Here is a 19,955-nt window from a genome sequence, read left to right as displayed (position 1 = left end):
TCACCACCAATAGTTGGAGAAGCACAAGCACGGTAGAGGCTGTGTGCCTCCTGCCTCCCACACACAGCGTGGAAGGTCTTTGACCTCAGGATTATAGAAAGAGAAGTAACATATGGCTGTTTGTCTGGACTAACTGGTGGACTGAGCCCAAAGGTCCCTCATTCAGCCCTGAGCAGACACATCTCAGGGTCACAGAAGCCTGGCCCCTGGGGCTCCTGGTCTCACAGAGCCCATTCCAAGGGAATGCCTCCCTAAACCCGCAGGCTTTGCAATGGGTGGTTCCATGTGCCTTTCACTGGGGGCTCGTCCAGTCAGACATTTGACAGAGCCATTGGGAGTCTTATTTCATTTTATCGTCCCTCCTCCCCATCGTATAGGTGGGGAATCCAAGACCAGAAGAAGGATAATTTGTTTATTTTTCTGTCTCTCATGCCTCAGAAGGATGCCTGCCACAGAGTATCTGGCAAGGTCTGATCAGAGAAGCCGAAGCTCTGTAAGCCATAGAGAATAAGGAGTCAGAGCTCCCGTGCTGGTGGGACTGGTCCACATCACTTTCAGAGCGTAACACCACAGCTGTGCTTGCACACATTTCTCCTGTGGCCAATGCCAATACGGCCAGGACCCTAGAAAGAAGGGAATTCCGAGAAATGCAGTTCAGCCACCACCATGCCTATAAATGCTTAATGAAAGGTTGAAGTGATTGCCCAGGGGCACAGAGAAAGCAACTGAGACGTGAAGCTGGAATGTGAATGGTGGCCTTCTAGCACAAAGCATGGACTTTCCACCGTGCTACAGTTACTTGTGGAGAGGTCCTGGCTGCTTAGCTCTGTGATGGGGCCACAGGGTAGAACACCCCACTGCACTGCTCAGACGTCTCTCCTCGAAGCTCTACCTGGAGCTGGTACAAATGCACCATGAACACACCTAGTATGTGCCCTGTGCCCAAGGTTCAGCTCTGAGCCAGCATCTCTCATGAATAATTAAGTAAAATCTTTTTTTTTTTTTTTTAAAGAACATTTCCTAGTCTACCAGAACCAGCCTAGACAAGGCCCACAGATGACTCAGAAAACTGGCAAGACAATTCCTCCCATAAGCCAGCTCCAGGGATGGGCTGGCCCCTGCTTGTAATGCCCCAATTCCACCTTAAAATGAGGGAATGTGGGGCTTTGACTTTAAAGCCACCTACTGCTCTTGGAGAAAAGTTGAATCACAAGTTCTGTGACTTAAGGAACTATTTCCTTTCTGAGAAAGGAGAGAGCCAAGAGGTGTTGAGTAAGGGCCATGAACATGGGTCTGTTGTGCCCCCACTTGGTGTTCTCACTACAGCACATCTGTACAGCACACCTGTACAGCACACCTACTAATCTGGTGGTCCACTGCCTCGTTTGGCCTCCATATAGAGATGCTGAGGACCTTAATAAGGTGATGCCAGAGCAGGATGTCATTTTCCTGGAGCCTGGCCTCAGCGTGAGGAATGCTGCTCTGTCAGCACAGGGACAGGTCCCCCAAGGACTGACAAGCCTTTGTAGGGCAGAGGCAATCACTGGCTACTGCATTTGATCCAAGATTTTTGTTGCACGTCCTTGAGGGTGGATCCAGGTGCCTAGACAACTCATATTAGTAATGGGAACCCCTCAGATTTCCTAACTTCCAGATGATTTTGGATAAGCCAATCTCTGGGCCTCCGTGCCTCTGTCTCAAAGGTGAGAACGGATCATTGCAAGGTTCCTCTCCACCCCAAGTTACGGCATTCCTGCCACCCTGTCCCATCTTGGCCTACGTCTCGAGCTGTATACCCTGGTGACACTCTGCCTGAGCCCCCTATGACTGTGCTCCTCCAGAGTTTCAGCTCCTGGGCCTCCCCCTCTGCCCTTTCTCCACTCATACACGGGCCGAACTCTGTCCTGCCTGACAATGAATGTGGGTGGAAAGCCACCGAAGCACAGTGACAACGTTTCTGTCCAGCTCTATTGACTCCTGACAGCCCCTGGCACAAGAGCCCTGAAATAGAAACCCAAAGACAAAAACTCCAGTCCCAGGGCTCTGCAACCACCCATGGTGACATCACATGACTAGCTTAGATGCTAAGTTGCCTCCAGCTCCAATGTTACATAGATGTATGTAAATGTTATACCTATATATAGATGTGCACCTGCATTATTTAACTGCTATTTAAAACAATTTCGAAGTACTTTTCTATCCATTATATTGAGCAACTGTCACAATGGCAGTTAAATGAGTTGCGTGAAGTGATACTAGTTTGGAAAGAGTTTGTACTTTGGAATTAGACCTAAAAATCAAATCCTAGTTTTGCCAGTTACTAAACTTCACTGATTATCGATTTCTTCAACCATAAAATAGGGACAGTAAGGTCACACCCACTCTCTGAGTGTTCCCTCTTTGAAGTCACCTCATGTTTGTGAACTGGCAGTAAGAGCCAGCTGTGGGGCGAGCTGGAAGCTGGGGATGGGGCCTGGGCGCTACTCTGCTGAGGCTCCACAAGCCCTAGCACCAAGCACACTGGCGCCTCCAACCCTGGGTCTCTGCAGGGTGAGGGGATAGAGACCAGATGCAGCAAAGGGCAGGAGGAACCCTCAGGGTCCAGGCTCGGACACTTCGGAGCTCCTGGATTCCATGAGCATCATACTCAAATGTGTGTGCATGATTTGTGGCAGCATATCACGTCTCACTGTACAAATTTGTCGTGGGTAGTGCTGACAACAAGATCATATATGAAAGACACTGACTGTTGAGTTAGAAAACCTGAATTTCATTTTTCTTTTTTTCAGATTTTGTTTATTTATTCATGAGAGACACAGACAGAGGCAGAGACATAGGCAGAGAGAGACAGGCTCCCTACAGGGAGCCTGGTGGGGAACTTGGTCCCAAGACTCCGGGATCAGCACCTGAGCCAAAGGCAGACACTCAACCACTAAGCCACCCAGGTGCCCTAGAAATTCTGAATTTCCAGTCCTTGTTCAGCCACTAATTTACTACGTGGCCTTGGCCAAGCCCCTCATGCTTTCTAGGCCTTAGCCATTTTATGGGTGTAATGAGGTCTTTGTAGCTCTAAAGACTATGAGGTTACAAAATGAACAAATGCACTTGAACTTACTAACTTGAAAGCAGAACCTAAGGTCTCAGGTGCCACTTTTCCTCCTGGAGGAGGACTGTTTGGCTCGTTGACACAATCTGCTTGCTTACTCTGAGCCCAGCAGGAGGGGGCACTCAAAAAATAGCTGTTGCATGAAGGAATCAATGGTTTTGTGTTTTACCATTTACCAGTTGGACACTACTCTCATCAAGGTAGTGCACTTTGGTGCAAAGAGCAAGAGCCAAAAAATCAGACAAATTCCATCTCTGCTTATAAGCTGTGGGACCTTGGGCAAGTTACTTAACCTCTCTGAGCCTGCATGTCTTTGGTGGTGCTTGCAGGATTGTTATGAGAATTAAAATAGATAAGGATTTAAGGGATTTAACATAGTGCTTAGTGCATAGCAAATGCTCAAGAAATGTTAATTATCAGTATTGGTAGCCAGAGAAACAGATATGGACAGTGATACCAAAAACCTGCCACTTCTGATAAAATAATAAGAATAAATCCCTTATATCAGGTATGTCACTTCATAAACTGTCAAGTGTTTTTAGTTTTTATTATATTTGCCTGATTTTCATCTTTATCATCCTGTGAGGTATGTATTACTTTCATTTGACAGATGAGGAAACTGAGGCTCAGAGAAATAGTAACTTGGTCAAGGAAGGTCACATAGCCAGTAGGGGCCAGAGCTTGGACTAGAATCCAAGCCTCCCTCTTTTTTTTTTTTTTCTTTTTTTTCTAAAGTCATCTTTATGCCCAACATGGGGCTTGAACTCATGATCCCAAGATCAAGAGTCTTACACTCCACCAACTGAGCTGGCTGGGTGCCCTGAATCCAGGCCCTTCTAATACCTGGATTCTCCAGGATCTGGCTCATGGTCCATCAGGCTACTCTCCTTCCCTGACAGGGACAAAGAGAGACACACCATAAAAGTGCATGATGATCTTATCTGTGGTGAGAGTCACAGAGTAGACACACTGCACCCAGCCTGGGTTACTCAAGTAGTCCACAGCAGGCATTACCTACCCGTTCATTCTTACCCTGGTTTCCAACTATATAAAGTAAGCCTTCTTGTGAGATGCATCATTGTGTTAGCTCTTCTCAGATCTCAAGGAGGCACCTCTTATTCTGGTATTCTAGGACTTAGTGAACAAGTCTGATTTCCCCCAGTTTATCCTTTCTCAGTTCGTTCAATCTGCAGACTAACAGGGGAGCGTCCTTTTGCACTTACAACATCCATCTCCTTAGTCATTGGTTGGCTTCATGATCAGAACTATGCGGAGCATTCCTACTATGATTTTGTACAAAAATAAGGTAACATTCTCCTAGCATCCTCTCCTATACTTTAAAAAAATTTTATTTAAATTCAATTAATCAACATATAATGTCTTATTGATTTCAGAGGTAGAAGTCAGTAACTCATCAGTCTTACATAACACCCAGTGCTCATGACATCACATGCCCTCCTTAATGCCCATCACCCACTTACCCCATCCTCCTTTCTCTCCTATACTTTTTTAGCCATTTGAGTTGGAGCTGCAGGCAAAGCCAATGCCTTCAGGGAACATTATTAGTATTTACATGCATTCCTTCCTTACCTCACCCCTGCTTAACTCCCTAGGCAGCGAGAATCCATGGGCAGGAGTCCTACTCAGCAAAATGACACTGCCATAGTGTGTGCAGCGATGGCTGAGTGTCAGACACCCTCTGCCCTAACAGTGGCAGTGGCAACGGAATAGAAGGGGCATATAGGAACCACTGGGAGAGGTAGAATCTGTTGAGCACAACCACTTTTCTTTACAAAGGTTAGAGGCAAGAGAAGAGAAGTAAAAGGCATTCTGAGATTCTGAACCCAAGTGACAGGAAGCAGAGTGGTGTCATTAATAGAAATGAGGAAGTTAAAAGGAAGGGCTGTCTTCTGGAAGGGAAGCATCAAATTCATTCTTTGCATCAAAAACAGTGAAGGTGAGACCTGACTAGGTCCAAAGGACACACCTGCTGAGACCTAATTCTTGACTCTGGGAGGTTATGTTGAGTCTGCAGTGCTAGTGGGACATCCAGCTTTGCCTGTGTAGGAAGTGGATGTAGATTTGAGATCCAGAGTCATCTCTGAGGCGGTCACATCCCAACTGTGGCCCCTGAAGAAGGAAATACTGGGTGAGCCAAGAGCCAAGAACATTTAGAGGGAAGGAGGAGGAAGACAAGCAAATGGAGACCACAAAGGGGGTGGTTCAGTGGTAGAATTGGGATCGCGGATTGCCAAGGAACCAAGAGAGGATCACACAGCAAGAGGAAAGGATGTCAGCCTGCCAGAAGTCTCTGAGAGGTCTGAGAAAGGCAGTCAGATTTGCTGATGACCTTTCAGAGAGGATTCTAGAAGATTTGATGGAATCTAGGGTTTGCATTCTAGGACTCAGTCTACTATCTGCTGGTTGAGGGGCCAGACCTGTCATTACACTGAGTGTTCATGTTCACATCTGCAAAGTAAGAGTACCTATTCTCAGCCTTGCTGTGAGAAATGAGATCCAGAGGAGGAAGGACAAGAGCCACTTTGATGCCTCCTTTGTCCTGGGCATTGTGCCAAAAGCTTTTGTCTACCCTCTGAGAGTCCTTTGGATACCCTAATGCAATAGGTCAACACGAGGGATCACTACCACCATTATTAAAATTGGAGAAGCTGGTAACGATCAGAGGAATGAATGGGAGACAGGAAGGAGACCCAGAGACGGTTGACTGTTCATTCACAAAACCTGACAACGCATGAACTGTGAAAGTCAGGAGCCATGGCTTGACAGAAAGTCACCAGTGACAGCCTCTTACAGATTAGTGGTGTCTTGGCCATCTTTATCAACCAATGAAAGGAAGAGCCAGAAGGAGCCAGGAGGAGCATGCTGCTTCAGCTACTGGCCCTCTGCCTCTGAGGGGCTCTGTGTCAGAACTGTGTTCCCCCGCATTCCCTACCCCAAACCCCTGCTGTTTCCCAAAGGTGTTTTCCACATTCACCCTCCCTCTGATTAACCTGTCTCTTCACTCGTGTGACCTTGCTCCATCCACCAGCATACCTGAGAGACCCCCTCTGTGAGCACAGACCCAAAGGCCCCCTCAGCCATTCTGTGGGGCCTGGCTGCACGGGCTCCAGCTCTCAGACCCTGGCTCCAAAGGCACTCCCCCACTCTGCCCAGCCTTTCCCTCACTTGGCTGGCTGGGAGGACCTGGGCACCATGCCACCCAGGCTCTTTTCTTTTGTTACTGATAAAGTGCAGTGATCACACTTGTGAGGTCCTGGCAAGATCCCCAGGAAGCTGCTGTTCTTGGGAGGAGGGATTCTGTGGGCCAGGGGGAAACCATGGGAACCTCGACCCTCTCTGAGATCACCCCTTTTCCTAAGCAACTCTGGGGTCATCTGGGTGCTGTGGGGTTTTCTCTAAGAGAACAGTCTTATCAGCCCCTCCGAGTAGTGACAACAATAAATAATGGAGCAGGAGCAGGGCAGATGGGGGCAAGGCAGTGTCTGCTGCCGTGGGCTCCAGCCTTCTGAAGTTCCCTCCCACTTCAGCCCTTCTCCATTCTCTTCTGGAGCGCTGCAGGGTACCCCTGCGTTCCACATCTAGTCCCAGACCTGGATCCCTCCCAAGGTCTCTTGTGGATCTGGTCATAGCCAACGCTCCCACTTTAAGAATCTCCTCACCTCCTCCAGAATAAAGTCCTCCATCCTTGGCAAAGCTCTCGAGGCTTTCCCCATTTGAACCCTGGCTGTGGCAGGTCTTACCAGCACTGTCCCTGGAGCCATTCCTCTCTGTTCTTTTGCATTCTTCACACACTCATTCACATCTTCAGCAACTGTCTTTCTGAGACTACTCTGGGTGGCAGTAAGCTGGGACCTGTTGGGCACCCCACACCCTGGTGGGTTTCCACTATGTGCCCATCCTCAGCTGCACTCTCTACCTTTTACACCTTGGTGCCTTCTGGTGCTGTTCTGAGCCCACGGGACTCCTCCATGACAGAGTCCTGGTTCCCCCTTTTAGACTATCACTTCTCCTGAGCTCCTGGCCTTTTGAATTTTTTCATTAATTTATGTATTTGTGATAATCCCCCTTCCGAAAAAAAAAAATCAGTTTTGCTTACTGTTTCAGTATACCTTTAACACGCATAAAAGTCAGTGTATCCTCCTGGGGAGCTTGCTTCATCCTTTCTCATCCTGTGAGCAAGGGCTTTGGTTCAGATGCCTATTGCTACTCTTTAAAGCCAGAGAGAGGCCTTGTTTCTCCTCCTGTCAAAGTTTGAGACATGAATGAAGCCTGCTCGGGACTGATACCAGCATGACATGGGGGAGGCCGACCACTGTGGCCATGGCATGAAGGGGACCCTGTGGGGCCTCCACTGCCCTGCCCCCCACCAGTTGGCTAGCATGATCTTCCTACCCACCCGGCATCAGGTTGCTCCCCAGACAAGTTTCTACAATGAATCCTTTCCACTGACCTCATTAGGGGAGAGGCAGGGTGATGTCTGGAGACTGCCTGGCAGTGCTAGTTGCTAGCAGCAAGCACCTGCCTATTTCCTCTTTCTTAAACTTCAGTGTCTCCACGTTGTAGTTTGATATAACAATGTGGGTCCTGTTTGCCACCAAACACAGGCCAGTAAGCTAAGACACAGGTGTTGCAGCAATGAAAGCAACTTTATTCCAGAAAGCCATCTAACAAAAAAGATGATGGACTGACGTCCCAAGAAACCATCTTCCTATGGGTACAAAGAGGGGCTTTGAAAGGGGGAGGGAAACAGGAAACAGAAACTGGCTAAGGTGCCACAGGGGCTTGAGCAATCCATCAGAGGTCTTCAGTGAACGTGCATCAGGTTCAAGCTCCCTAGGAAACTTTAAACAGAATCATATAAGCTTATCGTGTGCTTATGGGGTGGTCTGCAAGAATACGCCGATTAGTTTATTTTGTGCCATGTGTTCTGTCTTAATTCAGTGTTCCTATGAAAACCTAAAGGTCAGCTAGTTCCCCAGCGGGCTTACAGCGTGCAAACAGGTCTACAGTGGAGTAACAGGGGAGGGAGAAGTGTTCTCGGCAAACTGGATTCAAGATGGAGCTAGTCCTGCTACGCGGCCACCTCACGGGGTGGCTGAGAAGCTACCGAGGGGAGTGTGCCAGCAACCGGGAACCTAGAAATCACCCCGTTGAAATATGAGGGCCGCTCACCAAGTGCTGGTTCCCAAGGCTGCCCTCACCCCCCACTTCCTTCCTTCTGTTCATCCTTACGTCAGCCCGCTTTATCCTCAGCCCGCTTCGGGATCCAGGGCTCAGGGCACCGACCCTAAGCAGTCTCCATCCGCTGGAGTCCGGGGCCTGCGTCTCCCGCCTCCCTTCCGACTCCTCCATCTTTTCCTTCCCGGAGTCTGCAGAGCGCTCCTGCCCCGCGCCTCGCGTGCTCGCGTCCCGCCGGCCGGTGCGCTGCCCGAGCCGGGGCCAGCACGCGCCCCCGGCACTCCCCCGGCCGCGGCGGGGCCGCGCGCAAAGCAGCAGAGCAGAGGCCCCCCAGTTCTTTCCTGAGAGAGTCTGACTACGGGGGTCGCAGCCCTGGGCGCGCCCGGGCCCGGAGGGTCCCCAGGGCGGCGGCAGGACCGCGCCCACGAGGAGCGCGCGGACCGTGCGGGGACGCCGCAGGGCCCGGTCCGGCGGGCGGGGGAAGGGCGTCGCCCGGCCGGCCGCCCCGGGAGCGCACCGGCGTCAGGTGCAGGCCCGGGGCCGCGGGCTGGAGCGGGGTGGGGGGCGGGGAGGAGCTCGGACACGTAGCGGCCTCGCGGCGGGGCTGGACTCCGCGCGGGCGGGGGCGCCGGGGACCGCCACTGCAGCCCGCCGGCCTTCGCAAGATCCTCCTGGGCCAATGGCAGGCGGGGCGACGCGCCCGGATTGGTGCAGGCGCTCTGCTGATCACGGTGGAAACCCGGGCGGCGGGGGACGCGGGAGGCTGCGGCGCCGCGGCGGGGGGGCGGGGGGGCGGGGGGCGGGCGGAGGAGGCTTCGCGGTCCCCAACGACCCGGAGTTTCTGCTGGAGGCAAAAGTCCACCGCGGGCTGGCGGGCGGAGGAAAGGGCCCGCTTGGGGGCACCGGGAAGCCGGGGAGAGAGGGAGGGAAGGCCGGGGGACTCCTGCGGGCGCGCGACGAGGCTGGGGGAGGGGGCGCGGCGGGAGGAGGAGGAGGAGGAGGAGGAGGAGGAGGAGGAGGAGGGAGACAAAAGCCGAAAGCCAGGAGGGCCCGGGCCGCACACTCGGGCCGCGGGCGTGGGGGCCGCAGTGCACGGGCGCCCCGGTCGGCAGGCAGCATGGGGAAGGGGGGCAACCAGGGCGAGGGGGCCACCGAGCGCGAGGCGCCCATGCAAACCTTCTGCTGGGAGGAGATTCAGAAGCACAACCTGCGCACGGACAAGTGGCTCGTCATCGACCGCAAGGTCTACAACATCACCAAGTGGTCCAGCCGGCATCCGGGGGGCCACCGGGTCATCGGGCACTACGCGGGGGAGGACGCTACGGTAAGGCTGTGGGGGCTCCCCCGCCCCGTCCCCCCGCCGCAGGCGGGAGCCCCGAGACCTCCCGCGCCGCCGGAGCGTGGGGAGACTGTGCCGCCTGCGCCCGTTCCCCGCCCCGGAGCCCCCGGCGTCTGGACCGCGGAGCCGCCGGCCGGGCGGGGGCAGGGCTGCCGGGTTTTGGAGCCCGGGGGGCAGCGTCGCGGCGGCGACCCCGGCCGGGCCTGCGGGGCCTGCGGGGCCGCCCCTCCCGGGGCGCCGGGACGCACGCGCCCATCCCTCCCCCGGGGGTCCGGAAGCCCCAGGCTGGAAGATGGCCGCTCCCGGGCGCCGCGGCTCCGAGCGGGAGACGAGCCTGCAGCGGGACTCGCCCGAGGAGGGGGCGGGGAAGGGAAGGGAGCTCGGCCCGGCCCGCGGGCGGACTCCTGCGCGGCTCCCAGCCGAGGAGCCCGCCGTGGCTGCCCCGGAGGGAGACCCCGCCCCCGAGCCCCTGTGCCCGCTCAAGGACGGCCACGACGCACTGGAGGGCAGGTGCCTGGGACCCGGGGCCGGGGAGTCGGAAGGAGGGTTTGCGAAGGCCGGTGGAGAGGAGCGCGAGCAGCGGGGAGTTAGCAGCACCAGGCTGGCTTGGCAACGGGTCCAGCTGGGCCAGGGTTACTCTCGGACTCCTCGAGTACTCAATGGTCCTCTGTTTCTAAATCTTGCCAGGAATGCCCTGCCCTCATCTTGCCCTCCCAAACGTACTGGGACGGTGGGGCCTCCGGCCGGGTCAGAGCTGCCCTATCTTACCCGCACTAAAGGTTTGGCTGTGTCCCTTTGGCACCTCCCGACCCCCCAGTCTGAAATCCTTGCATTTTTTTAAGGTGCTGCTGGAGCCCAAAGGACTCAAATGGGAGAGAGGGAGCCTAAGAGGGTCTAAAAGGGAAGAAAGGGGCCCCTCGGTGGTAGTGACCTGGAGGCCACTTGGGCAGGGTGAACAGGGGAGAGGCCATGGGTGGACACCTAGATCGTGGCCCCTGGGTCATTCGCATGCTTGGCAGCTTTTGCTGTTCTAGCTGTATGAGCCCCTGTGAGTCAGTAGAACTTTTCATCTCCCTGCTTCTTCTAAGTCTCTTTGGACCAGGCTCACCCAGGCAGGCCAGACCAGGCAGCTATAATCTAGACTGTAAATGGCTTACAGCTTTGGGGAGCAGGATCCAGGCAACATGCAAGATCCCGAAGGTGGTCAACCATAGATGGTGCCTACCACCCTGGGGCCCGTCCGGTTTTACCTGCTTGTGAACACCGCTCAGCCCTGGGGGCTGGACTGCTAACCATAACTTAGTGGGCATAAGGTTTCCAGCCCATCTGTTATGTGACAGAGCCCTTCCCACAGTTGTCCATAGAAGCTGGGTAAGGGCAGTTCTCAAAATACCTGACTCCTGGTTGAGGTCTTCTCACTATGAAATATGTTTTTCTTATGTGGATAAAGATGTATTGTGTGGCAAAGCACTTCATAAGCTGTAAGTGAGCACTGGAAAGATTGCTTCTAGTCCAGCAAGTAAGAAGGTGAGGATTATATAAACAAGGAAAAAAGTTTAGATCTATACCAGCTTTATGTGTTGGAGCAACGCATTACATAACCTTTATTTCCAAAGCTTACTACCTCCCAAGATGAGGTTTTTAGGGCATTGTATGTGCTAACTGGGGATATAGTACAGTAACATGGAGTGGGCAACTGGATTCTCCTCTCTTCGCCGTCTGGACCAGATCCCCACCAGGGTGGGACCATGGGCAGCACAGGGTGTGTGGGATGCAGGCTTGCGGAGGCTGGAGTAGTCTAGCAAGAGACCCTTGGCCTTAGGTTGTTGAGCAGCAGGTGGCGTTGGCCCTCAGAGCACTGACTTCTTCCCTGGAGCTTGGGGAGAGACAGAGTATTTGGGTAGTGCAAGATGGGGAGGTACTAGTCCATAGAGTTCAGATGCCCTGGAGCACTGAGTGCATGCACCGATCACAGGTTTTGAGCCGATCACAATGCAGTAATATCCTCCTTATGAGGCTGAAAGTCAAGGAAGCTTTTCTTGGGACAATTCAGGGCCTCCATGAGGGATTTTCCTGTTTCTGAAGAAAAGGCCGCAGAACTTAGGACCACCTCTTCCACAGAAGAGTGACCTAGCCAAGGGCAGTTATCCTTCGGTACTTCTGCAGAAGATAGAACTTGGCCTTGTCTATAAGAATACAGGTGCCTAAATTTTGCAACTCACAGAGCACATTCAGGCATGCTAGTGCAGTTGGCCCTCAGAAAAGCCATGGAGGTATCTCTCATTGCTCTTAGGCTTCAAAACTTTGCTCAAGTGGCAGTGCTCAGCCCTAAGCCCAGGATCTACCATTACAGAGTCCTCCATGCCCCATTACAGAGTCCACCCACCCTTTCCCCCTGCCTCCCTCCCCTGACTTCCTATTCTACTTCTGGCCCTCCAGTACTTTCTGCCTTTTGCCTTGCTGAGGGCAAAAGGAACCCTGGGAGTCCCAAGGATGCCTGCTCTTCAAGACCAAGGCCCACCACTGCAGAACTTTCCCTACTTGTGGTTTTTATCTTCAGCTGTGATTTATCACACATTTATTCAGTGTCTCCACGGTTCTGAACTGGGCCCCCTGGGCAGTAAGCTGTAAGATGAACAGTTCAGACAGTAACCGCGTCTGGTGGGTTTGCTTCCCTCCCTCTTAAGCTGAGGCATGGTGCTGGGTCCTCTCCTTCTGAGCACCACACCTGCCTTTGTCTCCAGCTTTTCCTGCCCTATCCGCGTTAAGTCACATCTTTAAAAATTTTATTTATTTCTTTGACAAAGAGAGACAGAGAAAGAGAGAGAGTGAGAGAGCACAAGCAGAGGGAGAGACTGAGGGAGAGGGAGGAGCAGACTCCCCACAGAGCAGGGAATCTGATGCAGACTCGATCATTGATCACATTGATCATCGATTGACTGTGGGACCCCAGGATCATGACTTGAGCTGAAGGCAGACACTGAACCAACTGAGCCACCCAGGAACCCCTCTGACCTCCTTTAGACAGGGCCAGAGGGTCATGGTATTCAGAGGCAGAGGACCTAGGTTTGCATCAACTTTATGAATTCCTAGGCGAGGCATTACCATGAACTTTGCTTTCACAGATCTGTTGTTGCCAGGCTCAAATGGGCTGTGGTTCAAATGGACTGTGGCTCAAATGGGCTATGCATGAGTTCACTATTTAAAAAAAAAAGTTTTATTCTATTCTATTTATTCATTCATTCATTTATTCATTCATTCATGAGAGGCAGAGACAAAGGCAGAGCGAGAAGCAAGCTCCCTGTGGGGACCCTGATGTGGGACTTAATCCCAGGAACACGACCTGAGCAGAAGGCAGAAGCTCAACCCCTGAGCCACCCAGGTGTCCTGAGTTCACTCTTTAAACTTCAGGACGCACTACAGGTGTGATGGATCATTACTGGGCGTCCCTTAGCATGTGTGTGCATGTGTGTGCATGTTCCCAGCACACAGAGCAGGGAGTTCAGTAAATAGGAAATAGCAGGTGAAGAAGGGAAAGTTCAGTGACCCCATATTTACCAAAGGAAAAGGCATCGACTGCAGGACACCTGTCCTCTGTGCCTGGAGGGGAGCTGTACCTCCTGAGCTAGATGTGGACAGGACAGTCCCAGCCCCACTGGCTGCAGCCTCAGGGAAGGACCCAGCCCAGCATCTTCCCATCCCTCATCCCTCATCATTTGTGAGAATGACAAGTTTGTCAGCTTGCCTCTGTTGGCATCTACTCCCTGTGCTGTGGAGCCCTTCCCTCCCCTGGGACGCTATGTGTGCCAGCCATCAGCCAACGTGCCCTCTCTCACCCAAGGGCACTCTGGTCCCTGAACCTGGCCCACAGCCTCCATTGCTTCTTTCCTGGGGATGGGGCGTGGTCCAGGGGCTCTGCAATAGAAAGGAAGTCGGTGACCCTGTCTCTAGCTGAGAACTCAGGATACCTTGTCTGGTTCTTCCTCCTTAACCCCTTGTTCTGCAGAGTCCTGGTTCCCAGGACCACTACCTGCAACGTGGAATGCCCTTTGTTTGCTCCTCCTGTACTTCCCAGGCCCCAGGCTAAGTGCCCAGATGTATAAAAGCTGGACTGGAGACTAGCTTTGTTCTGCAGAGAAGGTGGGCTCAGCCAGAAACAAATCGTGGCATCTACCCCTCGGTGTGGTAGGAGGAGTTGCCAGCTCTACCCTGAGTGGGCACAGACCGGGGAAGGTGTCTTCATGCAGAAGTTGTCTGGCATTGGTGCTGGATGGTGGCAGAAACAGGAAATGCAGCATACGTGTCTTCCATTTTGGAATCTTTGGCCCTTTCTCCCACAGCCCATACACCTGGCCTCCTGAGGACAGTTCCAGTCTGCTCCCAAGCTGTTGCTACCTCTTTCTCTTTACCCTTGTCTCAGACCTTCCTGATAAACCTTTGGCGTCTCTCCCTGTCAAACGAGGATAGACCCTGGTTCCAACTCTTGTTCCAAAGTCAATGTTTGGATTGGCCCTGTCTTTCCCTGCCTGGTGACCTACCTAGCACCAGCCAGACACTTCTATAACCGAAGTTACGGGGAACCTTCTGTGGATATGTGAGGTCCATCCATGACATTTTGAAGGGGAAGGCACAAAAGGTGCTTGACTCCTGGCGGGGAGGAAGCTTGTTTTGATTGAGGCCTGTATCTTAGCATTGGAAAACTCTAGATGTAGGCACCTGGAAGGTGACTGTGGGCTAGCAGCTTCGCCTCCCTCAGTCTCCTTCCTTGTCTCTAAAATAAGACCTGCCTAAGAGTTTGGTAAAGATGAGTGGCTTATGTACACAAAGCCCATGGCTCAGTGGCTAGCCTCCCTATTTCAGCTTGTGGCAACTTGACAAACACCAGCATGGGTGCTGGAGAAGATGAAGAGTTCTGGGGCCTTAGAAGCATAAGCTGGGTTGCACTAAATGGTGCAAGAAGGGTCTGAACACGATTGCAGGATGGGTAAGTTTCCTGGGATGAGAGGGGGCATGGCTATGGCATCCTGAGCCCTCACATGCACTTGTGAGCGCCTCTCCAGCATTGTTGTCAGCCCTGGGGTTGCAGGGAATGAGACAGCTGTGGCCCTTCCCTGTGGGAGCTCACATTCTTGTGGAGAATGACAATAAGGAAGTGAGATGTAATATAACCTGTAAATTCGGTAACTGTCAGGAAGGAGGCAAAACAGGTCAATATCCAAGAGAGAACATGGGACTGGAGAATGGGAAAAGCCAGGCATGGGACCCTACTGGGAGCAGGGCTCCCAGGCAGAAGGAAGAGCCATGCAAAGGCCCTGGCGTGGGCACGAGCTTGGTGGTTCACTGGTGGTCCTCACCTGGCCTGCACAGAAAGCTGTCCGATGTACCACGGGCAATAAGATGATCTAACAGCACTCGGCTTTCTAAACTGGTAGGAGGCGTGAGGCCTGTGGAATGTGGCAGGTAGGGAAGCAGCCCCCGAGTCAGGTGAACTTACATCTGATCCTTGCTCTGTCACTTGGAGCAGAGGATGTGTGCTTCTTGCACTCTGGTGTCTTCATCTGTCCTGTAGGGCACTCAGGCTTCTGGGAGGTGACAGAAACAAGGCTCCTGTCTCCCTCCCTGTCATGTGGCCCTTCCCTCCCCCTGGACTCATGGAGGTTAGAAGCCACCTGAGAGCCATCTGGAAATGGCCAAGGAATGGCCTGGGTCAGGATGGGAGTCTACTCCACCAAGTTCCCCGGCCCAGGCAAGGGCTTGAGGGCCTGACCGGGACCTGGTGGATGGAGGGGGAGGAGGATGCAGGGCGGGGGCGGTAGGTGCTGGGTGAGAAAAAAGTCACTTGCAGACTTGAATTTTATCTTCTCACTGGGAGAGTGGTGGCTTAGTTATCAGACACAGCATTTGGCCCTCAGGAAACTGCCTTACCAAAGACCTCCCACCATTTCTCGAAAGCTGTGGTCTGATGTGAGGACGACCAATGAAAGAGCTTCTGTAGGCTCTGACTTTGGAAGGCGCTGCACCACTGACACCCAGGCCCTGCCGTGGAAGCTCCTGGCAGCCTTTCCCCAGGGCCTTCAAACTTGGTGCTGGGAGGGACTTCGATTTGCAGAGGACGCTGAGGCCAGGGTCAGAGCCTGTGGCCCAGAGTGGCAGAGCTGGTCAGCACTGGCCCCCAGGTGTCCCTACCACCTGCCCAGGGCCCTAGAAGAGCCTCGCATCTCTTCTCTGAAAAGAGACTTGATTTGATCCTCTGCTACTGTCTTTCTGTTCAAGTAGGGGGCACAGACATTTTTTTTAAACTGCACAAAATGTTGCTTTGTAAGTCTGTTCTAGACTCAAATAAAGACCAAACAAAAAGACTTGATGCCAGGGATACAGTAAGGAATCAGGAGAGGCCTAGCAGTCGCTGTCCTGAGATACTTTGGTGGGCAGTTGAAAACATGCTTATGAGTTGTGGGTACTTTCCCGGTTCTTCTTTCCTTTAAAAACATTTTGCAAATTTCTAAGCATGCAGAACTGTTGAAAGAGGAAGTGAACACCTGCATTTCCTCAACCAAGATTCACTAATCTTCACATTTTGCCATGTTTGCATTCTGCCTCTGTGCATATATCTAACTTTTTTTTTGTATGAGATTTTCTTTAGCCAAATCATATGAAAATAAGTGTCAACAATTCCAGCTCATCCCTAAATTCTTCATCGCTTGCTCCTAACAATAGGGACATTCTTTAACATAATCACAATACCTTTGTTGCGATTAAGAAAATAAATAGTAACTCTTTAATGTGGCCAGATATCCAGTCCATATTCCAATTTTCTCATTCAACTCCAGAAGTGTCTTATGTAACAGCTGGATCTTCCCCACCCCCCTCCAAATAGGAACCTTTCAAATCAAGCATTGCCATTTTTTAAAAAAAGATTTTATTTATTTATTTGACAGAGAGAGAGCACAAGTAGGGGGTGATGGGCAGAGGGAGAGGGAGAAGCAGGCTCCCCGCTGAGCAGGGAGTCCAATCCCAGGACCCTGAGATCGTGACCCGAGCCGAAGGCAGGCAGCTACTTAACTGACTGGGTCACTCAGGTGCCCCAAGCATTACTGTTTTTATAATCTTTTTGTTTTATCTTTTTCATTTTTTTAAAATCTGAATACCCCCTCCCAAAACACACTCACATACATGCACGCACACACTTTTCCCCCCACTATATTTATGTTTCTCCTGGTTTCTCACGGTGTCATTGACTTTGTCCTCTATCCTGCAATGTCTCAAAATTTGGCTCACCGCAGAGTAAATGTTGTTTGCTACTGGGACCTTATACCGTAGTCCATGAAGGGGACCTGATGCCAGCTCATCTCTAATGGAAATGCCATATTTGTTATGAGATGATTTATGTAATAATATACATAACACATGTAGGAAAAAACCCAGAGGGCAATAAGCTAAAATATTAGCAACGGTGGTCACTCTGGGTGGCATTTATTTTCCTCTTTATTCTTCTGTACAGTCTCTGAATTTGCTCAAATCATGCATGTTATAATTTTATAATTGGAATTACAATAATATTATTATATAACATTTAAAAAATTTAAAAGCAATGGTATGTCAGTGTTAGAGAAAGTTTGAAAAGTAATGAAATAAAGCAAGACATAATGCCACCACCTTAACATATAATAATTTAGGGTTTCTCCAAAGTTCTTTATGATTGTTTTTGTAATTATTTTCATACTTTGTCAAATCATGAAAAAGCTTTTCTTCAGGCATGTTTTTTTTTTTACCTAGTTCTGTATTTGCTTTTGGTTTGACATGATTTCCTAAGTACATTTTCCATGCTGTAACAGGATCTAGCCTCATGCTTTTCACTATAAGCCATGTGCATGGGGTGGCGGGTGGTGTGGTTCCCTGGGTGCCAGCGGAGGCACTCATCCTCCTTGGGCCTGGCCCAGCCTGTGCAGCTACCTGGAGGGGTGCATTTTACCAACTCACCCAGAGGCATCCCGAATCTACACACACTCTTGGTGAGCCCAGGGTGGAGACCCAGGGGCAGTGCTGGTGTGGCTGTGCCCTGAGAGATGTGCCAAGGTGAGGCTGGAGAGAGCATTTGGGGCCAGGTCCTGGGAGGCCCCGTTCAGTGTCCAAGTGGGGACACTGGAGAGCTGCTGCTAGTGAGCCCTGTTCTTCCTGGATGGAGGTCTCCTCACTCACCGCCTGCCTTCCTGCTCCCCAGGATGCCTTCCACGCCTTCCACCGTGACCTTGATTTCGTGCGAAAGTTCATGAAGCCTCTGCTGATCGGAGAGCTGGCCCCGGAGGAGCCCAGCCAGGACCATGGCAAGAACGTGAGTGTGCCCAGACCAAGGAAGGAGAGGAGGGTTTGAGGGGAGAGGGGATGCCCGCCCAAAGACAGAGAGTGCCAGGTGTCAGCCAAGGGAGCTTTGTGTCAGTACTGGGGAGCCACTGCACGATACCTGGGGTCGAGGAGGATTCCCAGACTTTACAGCAAGCACCCTCCTCTTGCTGCCAGCCTGGGCTGGCTTCCCACCTTGGAGTGATTCGTCCCCAGCCTATTCACCTCCATGGTCTCAGTAGAGTTCGGCTGGGCACAGGGTCTTCACTTCTGGTCCAGTCCTCCCACTGTTTTCTTTCTCCACCCCTGGGAAATACAGCCCATTCCATGTGTCCTCCAGAGGCCAACCTCCCCCCATCCCTGGATCTCTCATCTCTGCCCCTCCCTTTTCTCCCCAGGGCTGAGGGAGGAGATTGTCTTCACCCCATCCCGGAGCTGACCTGGGGTTCCATCCTGCTTCCTTCACTCCATCCTCTGCTCTCACCAGCCCCCCTGCAGGCAGGCACCTTCTCTCCTCTCTGGGGTGTCCTGTGGGCTCCCTCCTTCCTGACTGTGCTTCTCTGGCTCCTACCTGGTTTCCCCTCTTGCCCTGCTGCTTACATGGGCATTAGCCACTCTTCACATCCTTTGCCACTTATCACCCATGCTCCCAAACCTGGCTTCCTCCACCCCCACAGCACCCCATCTACCCTTTCAGAGCACCCTCTTCCCCACACCTGCCCTACCCCCACCTCCCTGCTCTGTCTCCCAGCCATGCTCATTTCTCCAGAGCCACCGCCGCACACTCCACCTTGGCATCCTGGACCCCACATCCCCAGGGCCCATCCAGTTGTCCTGCCTCCCTGAGCTCTCTAGGGGCAGGGGCGTCTGCCTGCAGTTTTGTCTCCCCCACCACAACCGCTCAAGACTCGACAGAGTGCCCAGAGCAAGTGGGGGCAGGGTCAGGTAGTGGAAAAGTGCAAGCTTGTGTGTGTGTGCGTGTGTGTGTGCAGTAATATACACATATCCATACCATAAATTTTACCATTTTAACCAGTTTTAAATGTACAATTCAATGGCTTTGGAGCACATTCACATTGTTAGGTGATCTTGACCACCATCCACTTCCAGAATTTTTTCGTCACCCCAAGTCATAATTGTCCCCATTGAACACCTAACTCCCCATTAAAGGTTCTCCCCTCCCCGAAGCCCCAGGAAAGCACTATTCTGCTTTCCGTCTGTGATTTGCCTGCTCTCGGAAGCTCAGTTGTGTGGGATGGCACACTATTAGTCCTGCTGTGTCTGGCTTCATTTCACGGAGTGTGACATCTTCAGGGTTCATCCCCTGGTACCTCAGGTCATGATCCTAGGGTCCTGGAGTCGAGTCCTGCATTGGGCTCCCCGCAAGGAGCCTGCTTGTCCCTCTGCCTGTGTCTCTGCCTCTATCTCTATGTCACCATCTCCTTCCCTTTTGAGACTGAATAGTCTTCCATGGTGTGGATAGACCCCACTCTGTTTAGCCAGTTATCCATTGGTGGATACTTAGGTTGTTTCTGCCTTTTGCCTTGCGAATAATGCTGTGTGAACATGGTATGCAAGACCAGCTTTTGAGTCGAATCCTTTCCTTGCCACCTAACTGGGACCAAACATGCGGTCCCCATGGCCATGGGAGTCCCTGGCAAGTACCACAGATGTGGTGCTTCTCCCGGCTAGAAGACGACAGCCCCTCCAAAGTGACCAGGGGTCCAACGCCTTCCCTGCACTCTTCTCAACAGTCCCAGATCACCGAGGACTTCCGGGCCCTGAGGAAGACTGCCGAGGACATGAACCTGTTCAAGAGTGACCACCTGTTCTTTCTCCTCCTCCTGGCCCACATCATCATCATGGAGAGCATCGCCTGGTTCATCATCTTTTACTTTGGCAATGGCTGGATTTCAACCGTCATCACGGCCTTTGTCCTTGCTACCTCTCAGGTGAGGTGTCATGTTCTCA

At 52.2% G+C, this 19,955-nt stretch overlaps 1 protein-coding gene across 1 annotated transcript in view; it reads left to right on the top strand.

Moving 5' to 3' along the window:
- The first annotated feature begins 9,349 nt into the window (after positions 1-9,349).
- Positions 9,350-19,955, top strand: part of FADS2 (fatty acid desaturase 2) — a 32,235-nt gene continuing 21,629 nt past the window's right edge. The window contains exons 1-3 of the mRNA XM_055311968.1: positions 9,350-9,629; positions 17,866-17,976; positions 19,739-19,936. Of these exons, the coding sequence (XP_055167943.1) occupies positions 9,423-9,629; positions 17,866-17,976; positions 19,739-19,936 (516 nt within the window). The 5' untranslated portion in view covers positions 9,350-9,422. The remainder of the gene's footprint in view (positions 9,630-17,865; positions 17,977-19,738; positions 19,937-19,955) is intronic.

The sequence above is a fragment of the Nyctereutes procyonoides genome, unplaced genomic scaffold, assembly GCF_905146905.1.
Source record: "Nyctereutes procyonoides isolate TBG_1078 unplaced genomic scaffold, NYPRO_anot_genome, whole genome shotgun sequence".
Classification (NCBI taxonomy): Eukaryota; Metazoa; Chordata; class Mammalia; order Carnivora; family Canidae; genus Nyctereutes; species Nyctereutes procyonoides.
This window is presented reverse-complemented; position numbering and strand designations above follow the sequence as displayed.